The sequence below is a fragment of the Pungitius pungitius genome, chromosome 13 (genome assembly GCF_949316345.1).
Source record: "Pungitius pungitius chromosome 13, fPunPun2.1, whole genome shotgun sequence".
NCBI classification, from domain to species: Eukaryota; Metazoa; Chordata; class Actinopteri; order Perciformes; family Gasterosteidae; genus Pungitius; species Pungitius pungitius.
This window is the reverse complement of record NC_084912.1, coordinates 10,033,235-10,060,220: the sequence shown is the minus strand read 5'-3', so window position 1 is coordinate 10,060,220 and position 26,986 is coordinate 10,033,235. Positions and strand designations below refer to the sequence as shown.

Below are 26,986 nucleotides of genomic sequence, written 5' to 3'. Positions count from 1 at the left end.
CACAGTCCTTGACTTTGTCAAATCCTTTGATGGACTTTCTGCACCCACATCCTCACCAGAGTAATCTAACCTTCTAGTGTCAAACTCAGTATACGGCTGACATTTGAACTCAATCCTGATTACATCAGATAAGATCAGAGTCAAAACTGATCACTCCTTAGGTCCCCTGCCTCTCTGGCCTTTATGGGATTTGGTGCACTCATGTGGCGTCCTTATCTAAATACTTTCGGTTATAGAATGGCAGGTGTCTTTTATTTGAGGGAGGTTTTAAAGTTGTTTTCCCAGCAGTAAACATGAAAGAGAATTGTTTTTCGCAAAATACAAGGTGTTTTGTTCACTTTAGTAGATAAGGTCGGTCTATGGAAAAGCATAAAAGGGAATAATAGGAAGTAATTTTGATGCTGAAATGCCTCAAGAGGCAAGCTCATGAAACCTTCATAGATATTTAGAATTACTCCACTCAGTTGTAATGATTTACCATTGTATAAAAAGTGTTAATATTAATTGGGCCAAAAGCAAAAAGATACCTAGTCCAGGTCCTTTGAGTACACAAAGCCAAAGAAAATGTTATATTCAAAAATAATACTAACATTGATTTTAACAGAAACAACAGCTACCAATATAAATACTGTAATTATGTTTCGTTCATCATATTTTCATACAATTGACACAAACTATTTCCAGTGGTAGTAACATCTGTGATTAAACACTCAGCAATATTATTCACCATCAATATTTAGTAGAGTATTGATTTAGTGAAGTTATTTTTCATTTGGCCTTCTGCAGGGCTTAAAGACAAATAATAATCAGGGCCGTTGTTTTCAGCTGCTCGTGGCAGCTAAAATGAACAAATACATGCATTTTTTTCAAAATGCATATTGCTCTCTGGCAGTTCTATTTTTCTCCTGCTGCTCCTGTTGGTCTGCTCCGCCCTGCACAAATAAATGCCAAGGTAGAAACGCTTTGTGATATTATTTGAAAGACGTTTGTTAGCATCGAAAGAAAGGGAAGTGAAATGAATCCAAGTCCCTTTGTTAATAATATATTCTGCAGCTTCTAGTCCATTTCCCAGCACTAGTGTTTTAGAATGAGGACGTTTTTAAGAGAGACCATAAAGAGAAACACACGACTGTAAACCAATACACTTAATGATTTCTGTTGATTGTGTTCAGATGTCCTTTATAATAGTGTCTCACCATGTGTAATGGTAGAATTAGTAGACTGGGGGACTGAAACCTAAAGATGTACTTTGGAACTCACTATACTAATCACCTCTAACATCTCGAGAGGTATTATAGAACATTTTGAATCTAAATGGATGCTGTTCAACTCCCCAAAATGTACCTGATACTAACTAAACCTTTTTAAAGGCTTATAGGTACTGCAGGATAATCCTATATGGAACTATAAAGTCTGACATTTTATTTGAGAAATCTATTTGAGGTAAAAGAGAAAATTGTTGATTTAACTCCTCGTCATACAATAAAATGGAACTTAAATAGCCAGTTGTTGTTTTTTTACAGGCTTAAGTTTGTCCTTTGGGTATCAACACAAATATAGAAACCAAAGCAGTTGTAATACTGCGGCTCATGATATATTTGCAGCACTTGTAATACAGTTATACAACACAGAAACGTATAGGCACTTAAATTTAATATGAAACAATATGACGTTTGTAAAAATGCTGATTTCTCCATTAACAGAGTAAATAGATTACACCCACTGCTGGTCATTTCATTCTGAATGAATGACTGACATGTTGGCTTCTTGTCTGGGCTCAGTTTTATATTCCAAGAAATAAAGTTGATCGAGTGGATGATCATTTCAAACCCACACCGCAGCCAGATGTAGCCGCTACAGTTCACTCAGTAAAACAACGGCCAATGCAGCTCCGCCAGACGAGGAATGATAACGGAAGCATTTCTAGCTTCATTAATAATTTAGCAGCCAAACGCAGCCTGGGAGACGAGCTCTGAACCCCTCTTAGCCATTGCCCGTGGCTGCAGAAGAATATGCAAGGTGTTGAAGAAGAGCAGTTTTTTGTTTTTGTTTGAATAAACAGAAAAGGACAGCCGCATGTCATTTTCAATGAGCGTGGGGAAATTTGCATTGAGTCCCCAGTGTAAAATCAAGTAGATGGGAGTTCTGAGATGGAATACAGGAGGGTATTACTGAATCAACCATGCATTCCCACCAAGTAATCTTGACATTATAATTGAACATCGCTGGGATTATTGTGCAACCCATGTGAACATTGGGTACGAAGCAATGCGTGTCTGCTAAGACCCCTACTAAACTGCTACTAATGAAAATAGAAGAGGACTGAAGAGGTGGATAGTGTTTGAAAACAGGTCACCATTCAGTGGCATTCGGGAGACAAAGATATCTCACCAAGCCCGGATATGTGTAGCAATAGTGCCATCTTTTGGCAGCCTTTGAGGGAGCTGATGAAGCCAAACGGATCAATTCAAGCCACAGAGAACGTGTACACGCGCACCAGCCATCGCAATTTTCACACGTGTGTTATGAATGTGTTTGTGTTGCAGCCATCAACATAACTCAAGCCAGATTCAGCGGAAGTGATGAGTTTGGTTACACTTCCTTCGTGGCTTATTCCTCCATCCCGAGCCTCAGTTTCTTCTATGAGTTCAAGCTGAAGTTCACACTTGCCAATTATTCATCTGCTGTGAAAGACAACGTGATGCTGTTTGCTGGGCATAAAGGACGAGGTGAGGTCAATGTAGACATCCGCACAGCAACACAACATCATTCTGACCGTCCAATGAAAAGAGGTGGACTGCTTTGCGTCGTCTCCTTAGTTGGATATTAGTTGTCAAACTTGATTACGGTTTTTAAAAGAAGTGTTTTCAGAAATTCCACCTGCTGTTTATGGTAATACACTATCTAATAGATATCCAATCTCCTCTGAGATCCTCTATCAAGAGGATTCCCTAAGGATCTTCTTTCTTGGCAGATTTCATGACATTAATAAATAATCTTCCTACAGTCTAGTGACTAATTGATATCCAGCTAAGCGGTTATTGTTCTCGACTTTCAAAGAGCATGTTGGCATTGCTAGAATGAAAAGGAACATGCTAAGCAAGCATCTCAAAAGCAACAGTCTTAATTGCATGAAACAGACTTTGATGTGTCGGTGCAATGTGACGCTGTCAGCAGCCATCACTTTAAATCAGGATCTCCCTTCTGTGAGGTCAGACTTGGAAGCAGGTAACGGCCGTGCCATTGTCGCCAGCATGTTTCACAAAACAATGATGAAGTATAATAAAAAACAATGAAAAGATTCATTCTCAAAGTAGATGTTACAGAATTGCAGGATTAATGAGGAAATGTGTACATGTCTACGGCGCTCTTGTTAAACTGTGTCTTTTCCAGGCAATGCTGGTGACGACTTCCTCGTTTTGGGACTACGAAATGGCCGAGTTCTGCATAAATTCAACCTCGGATCAGGTGTGGCGACCATAGTCAGTGATCGACTTAACAACCAGATCAGCGTTCACACCGTTACATTCGGAAGGTCCAAGAGAACAGGATGGCTGAAGGTGATTTGGTGATTGGCAAAGTGTTGTCTTTGTGTTGTCGGACCACCACAAGCCTCTAAATCTGCTTCAAATATCATTATTTTAATGAAGTGTGGGGAAACCGGCCCATTTAAGGAGGTCATAATCAAAGGGATAAGAAAGAAATATTTATTTTTGTTTACATTCTATCTAAGAAAAGTTGAATGCTGCCTTTTTAGGATTTAAATGTATGTAGAAAGTTCTTCTAAAGACCCATTAGATAAAACAGTCTCAGAAGGTGAATCAACTCTTCAGTTGACCTGCTTCACCTATCCATGAAAAGGACATTTGCATCATCTAACTAGCTATAAAATAGCTACTGTGGCAAAATTGCAAATCGGTGTTGGAATAACTCCGTAATGAATCAAACGAGTATTGTTTTTTTTAAATATTGTCTAAATATATTGTACTCGAATGGACTCTTTTTTTTCCCAGGTTGACGGACAACGTAACAGAACAGGATCCACTCCGGGACCGCTGATGGGCCTCAAAGTTTTCAAGCAGCTCTTTGTTGGTGGCTATAATGAGTACACACCTGAACTGCTGCCCCTTGGATCCAGGTTCCGTCACGGCTTTGTGGGTAAGGCTGATACCACTTCATTACAACACAAAAGTGTTGTCTGTAGTTATCGTGCCGGGGCCTCGGAGGTCCTGTCAGTCTCTTTGTCAGCAGAGGCGAAGGTGTGTAATGGAACGGTTAGTGACCGGCTTGGACTGCTGTGTGAGGCCACGACAGCCCGTTGAGGTGGATTGAATCTGCACCCTTAAATCACTTTACAGCCCCCTCTACACTTTTGCATTGGGTGGAAATACATTTCGCTGCTGATAAGTCACTCCAACAAGGGCCGTACAAATCATCTTTGTCTTCAACAACATCGCTCACGCTTTCTCTCTAGTGACCCCATGCAGGAATGTATTGTGGAGAACATTCATTGTGGCGGCTAATGGGCAGCGCTTTGGAGCAAAATGGCCATGACCGCGATGAAGACGGCAGCTATGAATACCATCATAACCATATAGAGCCACTACAGCTTGTTATGATAAAATGTCACAACAGATTCATTTGGGAGTGAACAAGAGATTTTAATATTTAAGGACTAGAGCTTTTTTGTGTGTTTGCTTATTCATCATTGCATTATTCATTTTGTCGCCTGCCAAGTAAACCGTGCCAAAATTAAATCAGCTACGGTAAGGCATCCGTTGTGTGTCCGTCATACTCCCCCTCTGCTGGTGAGCACTACCTGAGTCATGCGACACTGGTGGTACCATAACCTTTTTACTCAGGATGTAATGAGAACTCCTGGCCGTCTAATCAGATCTCGGTGACCTTCCTCAAGCTGTAATCATGATGGCCGGCAGTGAACAAACTGATAATGCACTTCACTCCCAGTTATCAACAGATCCACACTCCCCTGTGGATAGGTGACAGTTAGGGTAGTGTGGCTTCCGGGAGAAAAAGATCAGTGCCCCAATTTAAGCTGTTGCTCAAATAACAACAAACTGGCAGGTGCGTGTTCGAGAAGAAGTGAATCCAGAGGAGATGAGGTTTGTTTACCTTTCGAACCCAAGTAATTAGAGGCAATTGGAACTAAATTCATGGCACATTTCAAGATTTTTTTTCTGACAGGTATCGCAAGCTCTTGCTTCTTTTGCAAGAGTGGAGGAATGCAGATGAAATCAAAATAAACAGCTTTTATAATCTTGCGTGCTTTGCCTTTTGACGCTTTCCTTTTATCAGCGCAGTAACCATCACTTGAAGACCGCTCCATGGCATGAATATTCATGAATGAGCATGACATTTCCCCTGCATCCTGTTGATGCCAATGACTAATGCAGCATAGAGACGGGACACTGCATGTGACTGCATGGCTTTTTTTTCCCCTTTTCTTTCAGGCCTCATATTTATAGACGGCCCTGTGCTCTGCAGGTACTCGCCAAAGCAAATATTGTCTTGATAAAATATGAAGCGGCAGATGCATGATGAGTGGGGACGTCTGGGACGGGAACTGTAGGGGCGGCAGAGATTTCATTTCATTTAAGAGGTTGCGTCAAATAAAATCATGCCAATTTATGTATGTAAACTTGATATAGAACTGTGGTTTCTAACAATTTATAAACCATCAAAGAATTTCCTTTTGACAACCGGACACATTTGGAGAGGTTTTTGTAAGAGGGAACTTAATCCAATTTTAGTGTGTGTCTATAAATCTTCATACAAGGCAAGAACCCCTATCTCAGTAATCAACGATATCTCTCTGACGCTCATCTCCCCCCCCCCCCCCCTTTGTGTCAAAGGCTGCATTTTTGACGCGCAGTTTCGTACAAGAAGAGACGGAAAGTTCCAGGCGCTGGGGCGTCCTGCGTTTGGCCGCAGCGTGGGTCAGTGTGGCGTCAACCCTTGTGTCCACGTTCACTGCCGAAACGGAGGCGCCTGCGTGAACTCCGGCTCGTCTGTCTAGTGAGTGAAAACAGACCGCATTTGGATGAATTATCCGATCATTTAGAATAATTCCATCCACGCATAAGCTATATGGGTTTTTTCGATGAGTTCTATTCACCCAGCAGCTCTGCGTCATGTGTAAATTTATGTATTGTGACTAGACATCAATGCCCTACAGAAAATCAGTTGCACAGTGCAGCGAAAGGAGTTGACAGTGTTTACAAGCTTTTCACAGCGCCGGCCTGTGTGCGTCTGCAGTTGCCAGTGCCCATTTGGATGGAAAGGAGCACTCTGCTCTGAGACCGTGTCCGTGTGTGATGTCGAGCACAGCCCCCCTCCCCTCTGCGCCCACGGCTCCACCTGTATCCCACTTCCAAATGGATATACCTGCCAGTGCCCCCTGGGGGCCGCGGGACAATACTGCGGGAAAGGTTGCACAATGGAGTCACAAGCGTTAATAATAATCTTTCTCACGTATTTCTCAAGACGAGATCTTCACCATTCAATAGCTGCTTTATTCGTTTGCCCGTTCAGCCATTGCCATCAGTGATCCGTTCTTCAGCAGTAACCAGTCCTCATGGATGTCATTCCCGCCTACGAGGACTCGGCACAGGACTGTCTTGCAGCTGCAGTTCCAGCCTTTATCACCCGATGGCATCCTTGTCTACACTGCACAACATCTCAGTGCCAGAGCTGGTGAGGACATCCAATCCCAATTTATTTTAATGAATCAAATATTAGGTTGACATCTAAGAACCAGGATGCCGATTTTCTTTATCTAGCAGTCATTGTTTGAAAGTATTACATGATGGACACTACGCTCTGTTGTAAAGATTATATAATGCTTTGTAATTCTATAGTCAGATGAAAAATTGTGCTTCAAATATTCTTCATACATCTATATTTAATGCTGAAGGCATTGTACCATATAGATATCATATGAATCATCATTGTATTACATAGTAATAGAATTCTATGTCATAAATATTTGATGGCCTACTTTACAATTTTAATGACATACCATAATATTACTTATGAAAAGTCAAGGTAAATGTGCGTTAAGGTCAATGTCACAGTGACCTTATTCCGACTCATGAAGGGCTAAATTAAATGTTTTGACATGCTGTAGCAGCCTGCTGAGATTTGTTTTTGTTTTTTATACTAAGACTTAAATTACCTACTAGATTTTAGCTTTTTTTATGGCTATTTTGATATAGTCTACTGTATTTTAACATTTTATGACAATGCAGTCCTAAAAAATGTTTTGGGGCATATGTCATAAAGAAATAATGTCATAATGTATGACAAAGAAGAACCTATGACACGTCTCAACGTTTGTTTGTTTTTTGACAGGAGACTTCTTCTGTCTCTCCTTGACATCCGGCTTTGTGCAGCTCCGATACAACCTCGGCGACGGCACCCACGTGTTGCGCTCTGATCAGCGGGTGGATGTGCGCGGCGGCACCTGGCACACGGTGAAGGCCGGACGAGTCGGTCCCCGAGGCTTCCTCAGCCTGGACAACAGCGAGACCAGAGACAACGCGACCGAAGGGATGACCACCCTGGACGTGGCCACGGACATCTTCGTCGGGGGCGTGTCCACCCCGAGCGCCGTCTCGCCGGAAGCGATCTCGGGGGAGCCGCTGGGCTTCACCGGCGGGCTGAGAGAACTTCTGATCAACGGCGAAGAGTTGGAGTTGACGGAGACCGGCGCGGTAAGCGGCGCCAACGTGGGCGACTGGGACGGCACCGCCTGCGGGTACAAGGTGTGCCGAAACGGAGGCCGCTGCGCGGCGACCGGGGCCGGGAGCGGCACCCACACCTGCACGTGTCCGCCGCCGTGGACCGGCTCCGCGTGCGACCAGCCGGCGGGCTGCGTGCAAAACGCGTGCGCGCGGGGCTCCCTGTGCGCTGCGTCCGGCGCGGCCTCGTACCGCTGCATTTGCCCCCTGGGGCGGGGAGGGAGGCACTGCGACGCCGAGGTGCCCACGGACACGCTCGGGTTTGTGAGGAGCTCGTACGTCAGACACAGCGACCCGAGGTACAACGCGAGGAACGTCAAATACGCGCAGGTCTCCTTCAGCTTCCTGGCGCGCGCCGGCGCCGGCGTGATCCTGTGGATGGGGAGGGCCGAACAGGAGGACGACGACTACCTCACCGTTGGACTGGAGGACGGCCACCTGAAAATTGCGGTGAATCTCGGGGAGGAGCTCGCCGCGCCGGTGGCTCTGAGGAACATCTCGCTGTGTTGCAACACGTGGCACAATGTGTCCGTGTCGTTAAACAGTACAATTATCCAGGTGTTCGTTGACTTGAAGAGGGTCCTTTTCCAAGACTTGGACCCATTTGAGCGCTACGTGGCCTTAAACTATGGCGGGCGGCTTTATTTTGGAGGATTTGAATTATACAGAAATATATCAATTGTCACTTCTGGGTTGTTTTCAAACGGCTTTGACGGCAGTCTCAAAAATGTGTATTTGTTTAAAGATACTAAGTCGCTATTGTTCAACAATAGTGAGGGTTTTAATGTTTATGAAGGGAATGAATAGAATAGTGATGTAAAACTTTAGTTAAAATTTTTCTGTGTTTCTAAGGCTGTCCTACAAGTCTTCACACAGAGAGATTGATTTTATACTTTAACTGCCAAGGGTCTTATTGATTTCCTGGGATATGGCTCTGATTCAACGCTTCACCTAAACAGTTACTATTATAGTTACTATTCTTGTCTTTTACGTCAAATAAAAGGATGTCTAAAATTATTTTAATCCAATATATGAATCTGTATTTATAGTTTTACATTTAGAAAGAAATGAGACTTATTTAATAATCAATAAAAAAGATTAGCTTTATTACCAACTGTACATAAACACAGTGCAAAGGCACACTTATCTCTAACGTATATTACAAGCCAAAATGTATATACTTAAAAGTTTTTTAAAATAGTTTAGCAATTTAAAAAAAATTGAGTAGGGGAGAAATAGCACAGCTGCTGTTTGGATCAGTTTCCTTAGTGCCATCTTCAACTTTTCACCAAATGGTCAAAACTCATTTGGAGAAAACAACTGAAACAGGAAATGGTCATTTGTAGTCAACAACAGCTCGATGTGAATTAGATATTTACAATAAAAAGGTTAAAAGGTTAGTTGTTCCGACATACAGATCCTGTTGGCTCTGTAGGTCATTCATAAATATCTTACAACCGCTGAAATTATTTCACTTTGGCTGCACTGTCAATAACATAAAATGGAACTTCTATGAAAGAAATGCGATAAGAGCTGCAGATAGTTGTGTGATGAAACAACTCCACTGAGGCATTACAGCCAACGTAGTTCGAACCAGCCACATCTTTCTTTGTATCCCAAAAGCATGATTAACTGTCTTTTGAACTTCTCCGTCCATTCTCATAATCGGAGTCCCGTCTGTGTCGGTGTCTGTCCTTTTGACGGTGATCGTCGCTATGGTACCTGTCTTTTCGCTTCTCGCCGTAGCGGTCCTCAGAGTGTGCGCGGTGGCGGCTCCTCTCCCTCTCGTGGCTGCGCTCGCCCTTCTTCTCCCGCTCGCGGTCGTGGTGTCTGCCCTTCTTCCCGTGATGAGTGTCCCGGTGTGGGCCCTGCCTCCCGTGGTGGTCTCTGTCCTCCGCGGAGCGCTGCCTCTCCCACGGGTCACTGTACCGCTCCTCCGGACGCTCGTCCTTGGCCGGCGGGGTATGTTGGGCGTAGCCCTCGCTGCCATCCTGAGCCCGTGGTGCACTGTGGTTCTGATCCTGGGTCGGCGGGCCAGCTAGGTATTCAACGCTACCGGGTCCCTGGGTCTGCTGTTGTTGCTGCTGCTGCGATGGGCTCGGTGAAGCCCTGTTGTATGCTGGGAAAGCTTGTGCCATTGCTGAGTGGCGTTGGGCCTCCGCGGCTTGTGGTTCTTGCACCGGACGGGGATGCACTGTCTGAGTTACTGTAGCACCAGCCTGGGACGTGCCAGGGTCCTCCTTTTTTTGCTTTTCTTCCTCGGGTTTGTTCCTGGCCTGAGCAACCTGTAAATATCCTTGGTGGAATAGTGTAACTGAATCATTTCTAGTGATGCTCAACACAGGAGCACGTTTGGGACTTGGAACCAGGGGGCTGGCTTTGTCCTTTTGTAGTGCAGTTGTTTTATCTACATTCACACCGGAATATGCTGAAGACTTTTTCAATATTCCACTCAAAGGAGGTTTGGAGCTGTTAGTTTGAGCCGGAGCCGCCTGGGGTTTGGACTGCGGCAGAGAATTCCCTTCAGACGGTGCTTTTTCACTGTCAGACAAAGGAGCAGAATTGCCCTTGTTTGCAGCGGCAGCGCTAGTTTCAGTCCCTGTTTGAGGTGCTGACAAGCTGGTCAGGAAGGCCTCAGTCGTTACATCTGGAGGCTTATCTCTCAGAGAGACTGGTGCACTACGGGTCACCACCGCCACTTCCTTTCCTGGGGAGTTGTTGGCAGCAGATGTATCAGTCGGACACGATGCTTCTGGTTCAGCTTTAACAGATTTAGCTTCTTTCTTCTTGATGACAAAGCGTTCTCGTGGTGCAGCAGCTATTGGACTTTTGGAGCCCTCCGTTTTCGGAGCTTGATGGGTCTTCAGGGTTCCATCCCCTGTTGTTGGATGTTTAAGTCCCACATCTGGCAGAGGTGGCAATTCCCCACCCCAGCCTAATAACACACCTGGAAGAAAACGCAGTGGTTTTTGGGATTCCTGGCTGTTGGTCTCCTCTCCTGGTGTAGATGATTCCTCCAGAGACTCTGAAATTGGCTCAACAACCTCTTCGGTAGCGTTAAGTGGTTTATCTTTCTCCTTTTTGTGTGTAATAGTCAAAGAAGAGAGGAATTTTTTCTCCTCCTCCTCTTTTGCTCGCGTTTCTTTCGTGGAAATGGTGATGGGCTTGATTTCTGGAATAATCCTGGCAGTTTCATTCATGTCCATGGGAAGAAAATCCCTTTTGGATCGCTGGCGAATTATGAGTCCAAGAAGAAGATTGGCACGGTTGTTTTCTAAACCTGTCAAATGAAACGTGCAATCAAGTTTAAAAGATGGCACATGTGAGGGAATTCATAGAGAAAAGGCAATTTAGCTCCCGTGTGCAGGTTACCTGGCCCGTCAAAGGGAGCAAGCTGATGTGGAACTTTTTCCGTGGCACCCAAAGGAATGAGATACATGTCCTTCACTTGCTTCAGGTTATTGGACACAACCCCGAAACGTCTACGACTGCTGAAGTAGGCATACAGAAGAGTATAGGATATCTCATCTTCCTCAGTCTCAGGGCTGAAGCGAATTAGGGACACCTCCTTCAATAAAAGAAGAGGCATGGGTCAGTCAGACAAGCAGTCCAGAACTCTTCAATGGAGCAGACTTATGATGCATCAAATGAAATCAGAAAACAATGTTAATTGTTTGAATTTTTATGCGATTAAATTATAATCCTTTTAAGAAGCAAAGCTGCCAATACTCACTTTGGTTCCAGTAGCTCGAATCTTCTCCAAGTAGTCCCACACAGTCTGTGGACTTATCCTTCCGCCAATTTGAAAACTGTCTGGAAGGTCCTGTTGACAAAAGATAAACCTCAATGACAGCACTTCAGTTTAAAATCTGCAGCCACTATTCAAGCTCAACAGATGTTAAGTTATGTCCACCTCAGTCAAGTTGTCCAAAGTGCCTGAGACCGGGAAAGCTTTGGTCATAAACTTTGCCACAGAGTGCATGTGAATCAGTCCTTGCCACAAGGAGTCCAGGTTGGATAGGAAGGCGGCCTCTTCATCTCTTCCAGCTTTATGATCCGACCTGTGACAATATGACAAAAGTGAATGGAGCAAACTTGCAATAAAAGATTTGACCACCAGAACCGCACAGCGTCGCATATAACCACTTACCGTCCTTCGTAGCCGGACTGAGCATGTCGGAAGCTCTCCTCTAAAACCGTGAGGTGCAGATCGTCATCAGCTGCAGGCGTTGCTGTGCTCTTGGTCTCTTCTGCTTTGGTTGATTGCCTCCTAACTACTGTAGTGGCAACTTTGACCACTTTGGTTGGTGCCTCCTCCACGGGGGGCGCCATACGACCTTATGGAAAAAAAAGAAACATAGCATGACTAGTTGGTCCCTGCGGGTAGTGACACAGATCCAGATCAAAGGGAATCACATTTTTCAGGTTTACCTGTGCAGATTTTGCAGTTTAGGTCAAATAGGTGAGATTTGTGTTGGCTGGTGGTGTCTTTCCCTGCATCTCTCACACTCGAAACTCTCTTCTTGGTGGGATTCGGCGGTTCCACAGAGTCTTCTGTTACTTTAAGAGGAGGCTCAAGCTGCCAAGGAAAATAAATGAAAAAATATCAGGCACACAAGTCACCCTCTTTTACTACTAAATATACCACAATGCAAAGTCCTTTTTGTCTTACCTCTGCAGGCTCAGGTGCCTTCAATGGTTCTTGGCTCTCAATTTCAATTTCACCTTTGTGTGTGATCTTAGTAATTGGCCTCCTCTCTGCCTCTCTTTGCTCTTTTTCAATCATCTCAATGGTCTGTGAAAAGAGTAATTTATTGCTTTTCAGAGCACCACGGAATGTTTTGCATTCCAAAATATAAACCAAGATCTCGAACAATGCTAATCGTCTGGTAAGAAAACAAAGACTAGAGCATCACTTACATGTCTGTTTTCCCTCTGTCGCCAAGCAGCTAATTCCTTGGAGGCCAGTTCCTCGGGGCTCATTCGAATCAGGTTACCAGGAGAAATTTCTCCTTTAAGAACCCTCTTAAAAAGGACCTAAATGGAAAAACGACCAAATGTTATTGTATATACTGCACTAACAAAAATGCAACAGTAAGACAATACTTACATTGTTTTTAGTATCTTTGAGGTTGAACATTAAACTTCTGTACTTGTTCTTGTATTTGTTGTCAGTGTCTTTATACAAGTTAAACAGCTCTTTCTCAGTCTTCTTGGCCACTTCAGAGGCCCTCTCCACTGACACGTTCAAATGGGAATCCTTCAACCTGAAATGAAGAAAGCGTCAAATGTTTTAAGATTTTTCATCCGTATTTTCACAATTTGTTTAATTACTTTCACACATGAAATATACCAACCTCTGTATGAGTATTTCTTTCAGAGAATCACGCACACTTCGCCTAATTGCCTCCACAGACACAGGCTTCTTTGAAGCCTTGCTTTTTGTCTCTAGTTTCAGATGAACACCTGTGTGGATAGAAATGGCAAAATCTGCTGATCAAGAGGGAATCTATGAATTAAACATGTTTTACAACAATAGCTTGAGGGACACCTGAATGCACCATGAAGCTGGTCGGAATAAAACCTTTTGTCAGCCTATGTATGAAAGATGAATGACTATAATGTATTGTGCCTCTCTACAATCAATCTGGTTTACATTTTGTAATAACATTGAACGATAGACCCAGCCTGATAAATGTAGTATAAAACTAATTTAAAAAACACTGGAAACATGATTTTATCCCGCTTCACAAAATCTAACATCAAACATGAACAGGTCTACTGTCAGCATATTCTACAAAGTCCAAAGTATAATGTTAAACAGTAATACAGGTTTAAAGCAACAGTTGTAAAAAAAAAAAAAAAAAACCTGCTTAAATTAACATTTAATTGTGTGTCTATCAAATGTGTTACGGGGTGCAATCGATCAAGAAAACAGATTATAGTTACTCATTCGATTGGAAAAGATATATGGTTTAACATTCAACATTATTTTTTTTTGCAAAGTGGGTGTAAATGTTAACTTCTAAATGTTATCCTTTAACTATTTTTCTCATTCACTGTGGTTATTTATTTGAGGAGGTGATATTTTTTAACCGTAGATTGGTTATCTCAAACATAACTTGCTGTGGAGAAGATTAAGTGTGTGTTAACATGGCCTAACGCTGATAAGTAAAACACTGCTGGGAACCTAAAAAACAAGGTCAAACCTAACCCCAAATATTGCTTCATTGTACGACCTCCGGGCTTGAACCCGATGCGCAAAACAAGCGTAGAACTAATTAATATTTACATTTCACAGCCTCTTCATGAATACCTGTTTTATGAGCTGCTTCTCGGACATCTGTGGACGGCTTTCTGTCAGGATCCTTTGTTAGGAGAGAATTGCAAAAGGTACATTAAGCATAATTATTATCAAAATTGTTATTAAGACACCACCGGCCCATCAAAAGGTAAAAACAATAATACAGGGTGAGTTTTATGTTACTTTGGTGGATACACCATGTTAACCACACACCCACGTGCGAGCCTTCTGCACAGACAAGATAAAAAAGGCACAAGCCCTTGTGTGGTGGCAACAGCGGCCATGATTAATACCAGAGGACAAGTTAGCAGGGTGAACAAATAAATGCGTGATTAAAAACCGCTTTGTTACAGAACTTTGACACCATTCACTTGTCTTACTGGTCTGACTCCCCCTGATGGAAGTTTCTGCGAGGGTCCCGGTTGGGCCTTGGTAGGCAGCTTAAGGTCCTGCACTTCCATCTTAGCTTGTACTTCTGGTTTGGCTGCAGCTGGGTGCTCCGACTCCACCTTTTTGCTTTCCTCCTCACAGCACTTCAAGCACACGTACATCTGGTCCTCCTCCTCCATTTCACGGACTTTCGTCAGGTCAAGACCAACGCAGTCGCCGTGGAACCAGTCTTCACAGCGGCCACAGCCCACCATGAACCTAAACAAAAGGGCCGATACTTTCAACGGGTCTTTTAATGCGCATCAGCATTTCAAGCACATGAACCCATTGATTTTACATGTCCTTTCTCCTTCAATTGAACAAATAAATAATACATGGAATCCAATTAATGGTTAGAACTTACATGTTATTGTGGTGTTTTTTGCAAAGACCACAACAGTTGTTTCCATCCCACACTGTCTCGCTGTTGGTTGGCTGCTCCTCCACAGCCTCCTTCTTCACAACAGGAGCGTTGTCCGGAATAAACAGCTGCGGCTCGTCCACGGAGACACTTCTGGCGCTTTTACTTTTCGGTCTTTGAAGGATCTTTTCTGGCTTCTTCAGTTTGGGCTTTTCCTGACCTTCCTCTCCCACTTTCAAAGAAGGGCCTGGGCGACCATGCATCAGGTTGGCGGTCTCCACTTTGCAGATACTGGGAGAATGAGTGTGCTTAGCTGGTCCCTGCTGATCATTACGGTTGCCAGATGAAGGGCTCTTCTTAACTACAGAGCTCGGTGTACTTTGCGATTTGGGCTTCGCTTTGCTTTCTCCCGTTTCCTGTGTCTTCTGCATTTTAGTAGCATGCTCACTCCGGGGGTTTTCTGCGGGCCTTTTCAAAAGTGAAATGTCTTTTTTGTCCTTTGGAGATTTGAGTTTGTGCAGGTCTCCTCTTTGGATTTTGGATGGCGTGTTTTGGGGCACTTTGTGGCCCTTCATCATGTTGTCCGGTTTACCTGAAACCAAGTCCTTATTCTTGTTGGCGGCCAATCCTTGTTTTGACTTTAACAGTATCTGGGCCACAACCTGTTCTTTTTCCTTATCAGTCTTATTGCCAACAGTGTTACTCTCAATGTTTTGCGGGTCTTTGATGTCGTGTTTTCCTTCACTGTCGGCCTTTTGTTTTGCAGACATACTCTGATTGTCGAGATGTGTCTCCTGCGTGTAGGCACTCCCCGTTGAAGTCCCGTTGGAGGTCTGCACGTCGTTAGGATTCACATACGGGCCCAGCCCAAGAGCTCCATCATCGGCAGAGCCCTTCTCCGCTACATCCATCGCTGCCACATTTTCAGGTGTGGGGTTCTGTACATTGGCATCCTTATCTGGCACCACGGCATATGAAAAACCAACAGCAAGACATTCAGACTGGCTCGCTTCGACGTTGTGTGTGTAAGAGGGTCCAGGAAGGAGTTCAATCCTGAATCCTGCGATTGTCACTGTCAATCGTCTCAAAACAACAGACGGATTCAGCCATGATCCACCTTCGAGATAGTTCACATCAACACGCCCTCCCAAAGTTAATTCTCTCTTTAGTTCAGAGCCTTTAACTCCTTTCTCAATTAGAAATGACTTCTGCAGCCTGTTTGCTGGTTTCCTCCCAACTCTTACTCGGAGCATGGTTTTGGTGGATGTGTTGGCAGGTTGTGGACCACTGCTACATTCTGTTTCAACAGGAAGACACAAAACATAGAAACAAAGTGTGTCATTCCATCACCAATTAAAAAATGTGCTTTATGGTGGAAATCTAAAAAACCAACGCACCGTATTCCAAATTACATGGACCTTTCTTCTCCCTGGCAACAGGTGACTTGGCTTGTGTAATCTCTCCAACTTTTAGTTCACTGCTGGGGCCTGTCGATACTGTACCATCAGCGGGACCTGAAACAGACAAAATAAATCAATAAGTTGATTTGTATCAAAGGAAACGTACTAAAAACAATGTTTAATACCGGTAGAAGTAAAATTACAATCAGTTCAATATTAGCTTTAGTAACTAATGATCTGTCATTACAGGCATTTAAAATCAAACTGATTAAATACATATCTGCATACTTATACTGTCCAGAGTACAGTTTAGTTTAAAAAGGAACGACTAGAAAATCACGATGACCATTCATATGAGATAATATGAGAAATTGATCGGTTACCATTGAACGATTACTGAATTTCTCTCAGCTGACATTGAATGTCATGGAGATTTTAACAAGTTTGAATAAGATATACATCAACATCTTTACATATAAAAAGATGACAGTTTGGATATCCCCTGCATACCTAAACCTAGGGAGGTATGCCTTTTTTTTTGTTTTATGCACCTGACAAGTGGACGTAACCCTCTAAACTAAGCAGATCAGCTGCGGATGAACAAATTATGTTAAGTTGTTACTCAAAGTCTCCTCCACTAAGTTTTCTCGTTGGGAGGCAGGAGCTGGAGGTTTTTGTACCAGCCGCTTGTCAGCTTTTAATCCAAGTTTGGAAGCACTAGAAATAAACCTTTTTCTTTTTACTGAAACGTCTTCTGACACACCTGTTGAGCCAGCAATCTGAAAAGTGGACTCCTCATTGTCCAGCAGATTGAACTGAGAGCTTGCACATCCAAACATGGGGTCTTTGTCACTGAGCATGTTCTTCAGGGAATCTTCCAGTCGGACTCCTGTCCCAAGCTCATTACTGGCATCACATTCCAAATTTTGACCTGCTATCAGAGAGTCGTCCAACTGGTCACTGGGTATTAAATGGTTAATGTCCACAATATCCATGAATGCTGCTGCCTTCCTTTATTAAAACACAGAGAGATAAGAAAACCGGCATCAAATTACCAATTTTTGATCAAGCAAAACTATATTAATACTGCCTGATCATCCCATAATCAGTGGCTTCACAATAAAATAAACACCATCAACATAAGAATGAATGAAAATGTGCATTCACATTGCTCTTTGTAAGGCAAAAAGGATTTATATTAGTTAAAAGGGATTAGCACCTCGGAAATGTACAAGCTTCACAGACTGTTCCAGATTTGCAGAGAATACTGTTAAAGGGCCCACTTTCAAATCTCTGCAATAACTTGATGCTTTTTGTACACAAAATAGTCTTGCTACCTGGTCAGCGTGAAATCTTAAGTTAATAGACAGGCAAAATACATCTGGTAGGTAAAAATGGCTTTGAACTACAAATTTCTGCTGGTTCTGGCTACCTTTATTAAATAATTTATTTTGAGTATTTTTTCCATCATGCGATAAGCAAATGGGGAAAACTGCAGAGAATTGGAGGCAACATCAAGGATGAAGGTGTTGGAGACCTACCCACCATATATTCTGAGCACTACATTTGCATATTCATTTATCTTCTACCAAAACGAGTGAAATTGTATAAAACCGGTGGATATTATGTTGTATTTTCCTTTGGATAGGGTGAACTGTATACCGAATTGTTGGTCGATCAGGTTAAATAATCGATGTTCCAAGTAATGGAAAAGTGGTGTGCGTGTAGGAATAAAAAACACAGAATGCCTTTTAAAAATATGAGTGACAGCATAAAACTTTGCACTATCCTCAAATGTTTTGACGTTAAATGCTGCCCGTGTGGCTCTCCTCTCACGTCGGGCCAGCATCTCACGTATGGCCATCTCCGCGTGTGTTTTTTATTTACATGACGGAGCTGCCAACAGGTTCACGTCCCGTTAATGCAAGAGTACAAGAAAACTAATTATATGGAAAACTCGGGAGAACCTGCAGAGACGGAAGCTAACGTTAGCTTAACTGCAAGTTACTGTTTTGGGATCGCGGTACAACTGCACGACTTTGAGCAGGCCTCAATTGAACATTTCACATATCAGAAATACGAATTGGATAGGTTAGCAGGTCTCTAAAATATGTAATGCCACCGAATGCAACGTTACGCCCGTATGAATAGCCCCGTTTATATGTACAGGTTCTCCCTTGGAAGCGGATCTAGTTAGCATGCTAACGTTACAGGACGGCTAGCGACCATCCGCTACACAACGCTAGCATGTACGTTATGCTAGCCAGCTAACGGTAACTTATGCAGGAAGTTACCATGCAAGATAACGCAATGTTTTAAACCCAAACATTGTTCTTGTGAATAGTATTTGTGGCGATAAGAATATGCGGCCGAAAAACTAAAGTGTGGCAGAAATTGTACATATTTTTTAATAGCGTTCGATGTTAGATAGGCTAGCTAAGTAGCTTTAGCATAGGCCTTGAGTTACCAAGTTTGTTTGTAGCCAGAGTGCTAGTAACGGTCGTTAGACGATCACGCCCACACGCATCCTGCGCTCATCGCGGTGCGGTTTAGATTTTTTGGAAATATTTGTTTTCATATAAAAGTGTCTTACCTCTCCCTTCGCTGCAATAGTGTACCCAACGCCTGTAGGATTACATACTAGCAGAGCTGCTCCTAGTAACTTCCTCCAACTCGGCCGTCATTCGTCCTGCTGCTGCAAAGCCCCTGACAGGCAGCGCCGAAAGTCACGTGGCTTGTGTTTACAGGTCGCCCAGCAGCTGGTGGTGCGCGCAGTGCTCTGCGCTCCTGAATACACTTTGTTTGAGTCAACTATTCCAACGCATTCGGCAGTCACGGTACGAGGAAAACAATGGATTAACTCATTTGTTTCCTGTGAAAATGTCTTGAATTTGTACACCTGAACAGCAGATTCTACTATTTTGCTTGAAATGACTTGCATGTAGGACGCATGAACTTCCAAGAACACTTTTAAACTGGCTACTTTTGGGATTTTAAGCAAAAAGGCTTAACAGCACAGTTTTGTCCACAATCAAGTTTAATACATTGAAGGAATTTCAAAGGAAAGGGTAGATGTGAAATGTACTTAAAGTATTTCAAAAAGTACAGACAGATTTTAAATGTGAAACCACAGCATATTAAATGGCTGCCCCATGACTTATATCACAGTGGGAGCAGATGAACATACCATCTCATTTAATTCTTATAATTATTGTCACCAACACCCAAATAAGTCAATTTTTACCAGCGTTGCTTAACAAAACACTAGACACCCACCAACTTGTGATGAAACTATACATAGGGTGGAAAAAAAAAGTATCGCAGACATACAGCACCAATTTGTTTAACAATTCATTTTATTGGATGCCAACAAATGATTCATACAAAAGGAGCCCCATGATCCCATCTGGTTTTACAAACATGAGCAGACTAACAGGTGGTGTCAAATGTTTGGACTTTAAATGGTATCATGGAGTGGATATTGATAGATCCGGGTTGACAAATTTAAATGTCTAGAAATAAACACACCATAATAAAATTTAATCAAATAAATCCAACATTCTTAATTAGCCTCAATCCTATGCAATCCAGAACTCATGGAGAGAAAAACTAGTCCAAATATGTATTGGCTACACAAATAAGATCTTATTAGACTTTTCTATTATAATATCCACAATTGGTGTCGTCATAGTTTTCCCTGTATGTACCTATCATTACAGATTAAAAAGCAAGCAGTAGCAAATGCCCATTTATTAGCAAATTACTGGATTTAGTAAAACAAACCGTTCCTATATTATTGGATAAGTGATTAAAACAGTGAAAATGGTTATTGAGGTAACTGCTCATTTAGTCTTTCTTTTGGGTTTAATCCATACCACAGACCATCATGGTCTACTGCTGCCCAAGCCATTCGCTTTGTGGTGAAGGTGGCTGCCCACTCTCCGGACGGAGAAACTACAATAGCCCCTCCTGCACCACGGACACGGTCAGCCATGTACTGCAGAGACAACCGAGAAGAATCGGCAAGTGATTTACCTGTGGAGGCAAAGAAGGGGAAAAAATGGAAAAAAACACATTTCACGATATGAATCAAGATATCGGATTCATTTTTAATTGTTTTCATCTGGTATGCAATAGAAGCTCCTCTCTAACCCATTTAATAGTACTTCAGTTTTTTACAATCAAACAAAATCTTTAAAAAACATGTCAGGAATATGTAACATTTATGTTTTTGTACATTTATAATTAATAAAATAGTAATTGGACATTCCCACGGTTTTAATCTTAACTGAACCGTTGAGGTTTTGATGATTATCCCAAAAAGTGGTGTCATCAAGTCATATTGAGACCAGAGGGATTTCGACATATGGGACTTCTAAATCATTTTAAAGTGATACCTCACCTTGTTCGATATGGAAAAGAATGAGTCTGGCCAATGTCACTTTAAGAATAGACTCTCCATGACCGGTACAAGATACTGCACCAGTCAAGTTGTCTGCATATCCTCCAGAGCCTTAATTTAAAAAGGTAGAAAAAAAGAAGGAACTGAATAGACTTAATTGTTCTATTTAACTGCTTCATTTCCCAATTCCAAATATCAAAGAAAAAAATTAAAAGCACAGGTTGGTTGGACAAAAATACTTATGTGATCAAATTTGACTTGATAATAATTATAATTTGCAGGAAACCGGGTAACAGTAGCTGACAGTTTAAAAAGTAACCATACAAGTAAATTAAGTCATACCAATAATGGGAGAGTCTCCGACTCTGCCAACCATTTTATTTCTGATCCCTCCAGTTGATGTCGCACATGCAACATTGCCATCAGAGTCCACAGCAACTGCCCCAACAGTGTCGTGAGCCCTAGAAATTCAAAGAAAGGTGATTGATGAAGACATATTTTTCGTTCGTTCGACCGTGTGATTAAATATTAATCAAAGTAATGTTTGATTTTTTCGATCAATTTAGAAAAGGGTTCACTATCATCAGGTGTGAAGCTGACCACACCTTCCATATTAACTTGGAGAGATTTGTCAGGAATGTCCAGACTAGAAAGGGCCAAACAGTGCAAATACTTACAACTCAGAGTTAAAATCGTTCATTACTCCAGTAAGGTAATTCTTGTTTTTCTTCCACTCCTTCCGCTCAGTCTCAGTCACCAGTGTTTCAGTGGGAACTGTGGCTATGCCAATGCTCTCCGCAAACAGGTTTGCACCTCTGCTTGTCAATATAAGGTGGGCCGTCTGAAAGTTTTGACGATGCCAGATATAAAAGAAAAAGCTTCAAAACATGTAATTATAACAATTCAAGGCAAAGGAACTGATTTTCAATGCTGACTCTTTTCCTAACTATCAGTCAGTTTCTTTTTAAGCGAGACAAAAGTATTTAAGATGATACCTTGTCCATCACGGCCCTTGCCAGAGACACAGGATTGGCAATGTTGTTCACTGAAGACACGGCACCGCTGGCAAGTGTCCTTCCATCCATGATCATGGCATCCACCTCTACTTCTCCTTCCGCATTCAGCACTGCCCCATGCCCTACAATCCCAATGGGAAACTAGCTGAAGCAATGGCTCAGACAACCAGACGGACACATTTAGACCATGTAAACTGCAGCGCCTTCATCGAGGCTGAGAAACTAAATGAGTAATCTAAACAGCAGGCAGAGAGGGTGCAAGGAAGACAGGCCGGAGACCAGAACAAGACGTGTTGCGTCCCCGGCTACGTCCTCACACATCCACAGGGTGGTGACAAAATGACAATAGAGTATTGTGCTAATACAAGGTACAATACATCATTGATTGATCTGTATGTAGTTGTAGAGATGTAGTTGGTGCATAAAAATGCGCTTACATTTTTTTCCATTGGTGTTTATTGATAATTGAATAGTTTTTGTCTGAAATGTGGTTAGAGCTTAATTGTATGAAAATAAAATATAAAATTACGTAAAAAATTAGCACGGGCAATATATACATCTCTGCTTATAGTTGTAGCGAATATATATAAACATGGTACATAAAGAATGTTATTATGTATACTATACAGACGAATACCTTCTATCGGGGCACATTTCTTTTTTTGTATTATTTTTAAACCTGTGGAATCACCGGGAGGGCAAAAAGCACAGACTTAATCGGAAATTATGGATCATTGGAGTTTGGTGCATCTCCACTTCCCGCAATAATTTTGATTCCGAGTCTAGATGAATGTTGACAGCACCACCAGCAGATGGAGACATTTAGTTACAATAAAATAAGGCTAGTGGGAAGGACCCCCAAAGTCCAAAGATACATTTACTGGAGGTAGAACAAAGTGCAGCAATGTTTTTCACATCACCTTTGGTCTTGTAAATATACCATTTTTGGGGGGGGTTGAAAAGGTTGAAAATAACAGATATTGGGACCTACCCTTTAAATAAAAGTGCCTAATAATAAAGCCACACCTAATGGGAATGTTGCACCTGTTTTCAAGGGCCTGAGGAAATTTTAAAAAGGGTCAGAATCAAACAGGAGACAGACTCTTGGATGGATCGCTTTCTGATACGTGTCTAGAGTCTCTAGGTGCACCTGCGAATTGCTCAATTTATCTTTTTCTCTTCTAAATAAATGTTAACTTGACGTGTCGGATTCTTCTCATCAACCAACTCTGAGGGATTGAAAATCCCAACAATGGCTAATAAAAGAATCATTTCAGAATACCTGCATCAAACACAGTGTTATCTTCCAGAGCCCTCACAGCTGCCTCGACAGCATCCAGTGCACTTCCTCCACTTTGAAGCACTGAATGGCCGGCGCGTGCTGCAACCTTTACCCCGTCAACAGAAGCCACGGCGAAGTCATCCGGGATCGCCCACGCCCCGCCATGCACGACTAGGACTGCTGGCATTTTTCCTGGAAGAAAAAAAAAAAAAAAAAAACACTTAGTACTCGAGTACTAAAAGAAATACACATAATTAGACCATTGAACTGGTACATGGGGTGTTCTTGAAAATGTTTAAGAGCACACCTCTAATGGCGCACCACAAAATAATTTGGTAAAATGTATCCTAGTGAATGTTGTTGCCACTATTCCACATTTCCCCAACTCTTGCAACATGTTGTAAGTGTAGCAAACAGGACCTCCGTGCGCTTAGTAGGGGGAAAGCAACTTTTAGCTGACGCTTTTATCCAAAGCGACTTACAATAAGTGCATTTCCACAGATACAAACTCAGAACAACAAGTAACAAGAAAGTACAATTTTCATCAAATAAGCAGTTTCAAAACATGGTATAGAAAAGTGCCATTATAAGTACAATTTAAGTGCTACCATTTGTTAGTGCTACGGTTTGCTAAAACAAGAAACTAACAGATAAAGCAGTAGCAGTCAAGTTTCACTTAAAAACAGCCAAGTTTAGCAGAATATACTCAATCCGATTTAAAGTCTCCTGGAAGTCTGAAGATCTGGTAGAAGAGATTCACACTCAATGTATCTTTTGTAACTCTTCCCTCAAAGGCTGGAGATGAAAAGGATCCAAGTCCCTAATCCCCCAGACCTACTAGTCTCAAGCCTAACCTGCCGAAGTGTAACGTACGTAGCAGTCTAGGCCTTAGGGGTTTGTTCATGTCACGGTGATGACCTGAGGGACAAAATACCAGCATAAGTGTCCATATGGGCAACGTACCCGGTGTTTTCTCGAAGTACCATATACTGGCAGAGGATGAGACGCCCCTACTGCAGAGAAGATGAAGAACCTCACAGTATAAGCACACAATTTAAAAGATGAAAATGAGATGATTTACTAAATGCATTAGGAAATATAACAAATACAAAGTGTATAGAAATATGAGAGTTACTCAAAATCACCCTTCACAGTTGTAACTCAAACATGTGGCCACTAAGGTTGGCCAACATACTAAACCAGAGCACTCAAATACATACTACCACACTTATGTAAGAAAATGGAAGTAGACACCTGTCATTCAGTTTCAGAATGATGAAAATGCTTTCTAATGGATAATAAAGATTCATTACAGTGTGACTTGACAGAAAATGAACCGCAGCGACCAAGTTATTTTAAACAGAAAATGGTTTTAGTCCCAACAATGAGAAAAATACTGGGTCCCAGGTGGGAATGTCCTTTAACTGTCTTACGACTTAGTCCAGAGGAAAACACTCAACTCTCGTTCCTTTCAGTTCATTCGCGTTTAACTCCGTGGCTTCTCTGCACGACAGCTTGCTGTTAACTAACACAGAGTCCAGTTACTTCACCTCAAGTCTCTTTCCTTTAGCTTGCACTCGGTCGCTGGGGCTGTGGAGCGGTCTCCGGGTGGCAGGAACCGTGGACCTCAGCGGCGGCGACCCACGTGATTCTAACTTGTCCCTCCGGCCGGTGCACTGCGCGTCGCGGACGTCGCTGACTACTTCCTGTGTTACACGCTGCTGATTGACTGCGGACTACACGTATAGGAAATTGGTATTAAAGAAAAAGTGGAAAACAGTTGGGACAGCTTTGTTTCGGCTCGAAGAATATCATGAATGTTTGCGTGCAGGGCACGTGGGGATCACTCCCCACAGGTGTGCAGCTGCGTGGGACGCGCACAGGTAATTCTTAAGAGAAATTCGTCTGGAGTTGCGGGTGCAGCGGCTTGAACCATCAACCGGCGCCATTACAGAAACACGTTTTACTTCGTTTACCTTTTTTCGGGCTTCTCGCTGCTTGCTTTGGGGAAAGCCTTCGTCTTCTTCTTCTTCTTCTTTACTTGTAGTCTTTATTGGCAGTTGGCAAGCAATCTTGGAGGTGCATTACCGCCACCATCTGGACCGGAGTGTGGAGCAGGAGTTTATGCATAACACTAATAAAATCTATAAATATAAAAACAAAAAAATGGAAAATATAGATTTGTTTAACTCAATTCGTTCCTCTCAAATCAAAACGTATGTTTTATCTTCTTAATTCCCTAATAGACCTGACAGTGACCAGTCCTGATTGCCTCTGGATAATAAAATTCCTGCATTTTAACAGGGGTTTCACAGTTTCTGGTTGATCACATATGGGCATTCCCGCGTTGGATGCTTGCCTATTTCATGGAATGAATGGTTAAGTCCTGTGTGTCCGATTCTCAGTCAAGTGATGACATTCCCTTCCCTTCTTTTCCATCCCACCTTTCTCCTTGCTCCAACATGTTTTTGTATCTTGTACAGATGCCTTTCCAGATTCCTGATCATCCCAGTACTCCTGCCATACTGTACTTACATATGTTCTGATACATTGCAATATAATTACAATAGTTTTACTTAATGGAAGTTGTCCAAAGATTGCCCTTTGACCGCTAGAGTGCAGTAAAGACATATCAATTCATCGGGATATAAACTGCTGCACCTGCACACCCCGTTTCGGGATCTTTGGAGCCGTCTGTAAATATGAACATAGAGTCTGAGAAGTGCTGATCAAAATAATTCTGTACTATGCGCCATGCTGACATTTGCTTCAACTTCTCCTTCAATTCCTCACCTTAACGTGTTGGTTTTGAGAGCAAAAACAATAGTTTCATAAGCAAAACTAACTAATAATGTATTCTCAGTTTATATATTTTTTACTTTCTTTTGGTTTGCAATGCATTTTCTCTCGAAACACTTTTATGTTTGCATAATAAAGACAAATCTACCTTTATACTATAACGTCTTGTTTCCATACTGACGGGAGTTGGCCATTTTCCCAAACTCAGTTATACAGTCCTAACAGTCTCACCAACTGACAGTATATTGAAATATTTATGAAATATGCAATGTTGCCCTTTGACCGCTAGAGTGCAGTAAAGATATATAAATTCCAAGTTTAAACATATCATTTCAAAATTGATAAAGAGAGGATCTGAGTTGTCAGTCACAATTGTCTTCTTAAAGACATGGGATGTTGAATTGGGCTCATAAACTAACTACGTCTATTAACTTCATATACCTTGGTTTCAGTTCCAAGTCCAGTTAAATAACGAGATGCACCCAGTTTAGCTAGATGTACAATATAGTTATGTGCACATTTACAGCAAACTTTTTAATATTTATATTTCTATATATGTACCACTACGATGGTGGACCTTTTTTTGATTGTACTGGCAAATAGAGTCTCATGACTCCACTTGAAAGGAAACATAGAAACGGACTCTGGTTCACCGATGGCAGAAGGGTGTGTAGTCCCCCCGCAGTCTTTAATATTCTGATCAATGCAGTCAGTGTGTTCAGCACCATGGACAGAGACAGGAATCAGTTAGCGGGACAGATGTACCACTGTGTGCTTTGCTATATGAAAAAGCTGAATTAAACTATTTGGACAAAAAATGTTTTGATGGCAGTACTGCTTTAGCAATAATCAAAGTTTTCACATCAGCAATAATTACATCTCCTCTCTAAGCTGTTACAGGGTATTGGTGTAGACTAACCAAGCCCACAACGTTTGTTGTATTGGTTCATATTCTCAAATGAAATCAATATTAGAAAGTCATACTTGTTTTTTGAGGGAGTGTTTGCAATACATGCAAACAACATAAAAAAAGATTCTTGAATTTAGGAGAAAGATATTTTCTACGGACTCAGCCCCTAACACGTGCAAACTTTTCTTTTATTCGGATCCACTCCCTCTCACAGAACATCGCCCTATTGGTATGCACTCGGCGGGGTTGGCCTTTGTTTTCCAGAAGCGCCTGTCCCAGAGAATAGCCAATACCGGCTACGGGGGAAGGGGGAGGGGGAGGTG

General features: G+C 42.3%; 3 protein-coding genes across 5 annotated transcripts in view; 1 reads left to right on the top strand and 2 right to left on the bottom strand.

The window, feature by feature from the left end:
* Positions 1-8,652, top strand: part of eys (eyes shut homolog) — a 125,073-nt gene extending 116,421 nt beyond the window's left edge. Inside the window, exons 45-51 of the mRNA XM_037465464.2 lie at positions 2,547-2,729; positions 3,394-3,560; positions 4,014-4,158; positions 5,874-6,036; positions 6,277-6,449; positions 6,553-6,714; positions 7,372-8,652. Of these exons, the coding sequence (XP_037321361.2) occupies positions 2,547-2,729; positions 3,394-3,560; positions 4,014-4,158; positions 5,874-6,036; positions 6,277-6,449; positions 6,553-6,714; positions 7,372-8,567 (2,189 nt within the window). The 3' untranslated portion in view covers positions 8,568-8,652. The remainder of the gene's footprint in view (positions 1-2,546; positions 2,730-3,393; positions 3,561-4,013; positions 4,159-5,873; positions 6,037-6,276; positions 6,450-6,552; positions 6,715-7,371) is intronic.
* A 193-nt stretch (positions 8,653-8,845) lies between these two features.
* On the bottom strand, positions 8,846-18,990 carry phf3 (PHD finger protein 3). Of its 3 annotated transcripts, none has more exons than XM_037465468.2 (16): positions 18,848-18,990; positions 17,018-17,265; positions 16,252-16,368; positions 14,858-16,151; positions 14,445-14,712; positions 14,077-14,128; positions 13,118-13,226; positions 12,871-13,027; positions 12,681-12,797; positions 12,433-12,555; positions 12,192-12,339; positions 11,911-12,097; positions 11,674-11,821; positions 11,494-11,583; positions 11,133-11,328; positions 8,846-11,040 (listed from the first exon to the last, which is right to left on the bottom strand). In XM_037465468.2, the coding sequence occupies exons 2-16, from the start codon at positions 17,247-17,249 to the stop codon at positions 9,389-9,391; spliced, it is 4,890 nt and encodes a 1,629-aa protein (XP_037321365.2). In that variant the 5' UTR covers positions 17,250-17,265; positions 18,848-18,990; the 3' UTR covers positions 8,846-9,388. The 3 variants fall into 3 exon arrangements, with proteins under 3 accessions (XP_037321365.2, XP_037321366.2, XP_062422747.1); XM_037465469.2 differs by having other exon boundaries at positions 17,018-17,261; XM_062566763.1 differs by lacking the exon at positions 17,018-17,265 and having other exon boundaries at positions 18,848-18,989.
* Positions 18,991-19,592: 602 nt separating this feature from the next.
* Positions 19,593-24,884, bottom strand: si:dkey-103j14.5 (isoaspartyl peptidase/L-asparaginase). Its single transcript, XM_037465538.2, has 7 exons — positions 24,505-24,884; positions 22,955-23,146; positions 21,652-21,794; positions 21,334-21,497; positions 20,999-21,117; positions 20,657-20,767; positions 19,593-20,289 (listed from the first exon to the last, which is right to left on the bottom strand). Exons 2-7 carry the CDS (start codon positions 23,139-23,141, stop codon positions 20,081-20,083), a joined length of 933 nt encoding a protein of 310 aa, XP_037321435.2. The 5' UTR covers positions 23,142-23,146; positions 24,505-24,884; the 3' UTR covers positions 19,593-20,080.
* Between the last annotated feature and the right edge of the window lie 2,102 nt (positions 24,885-26,986).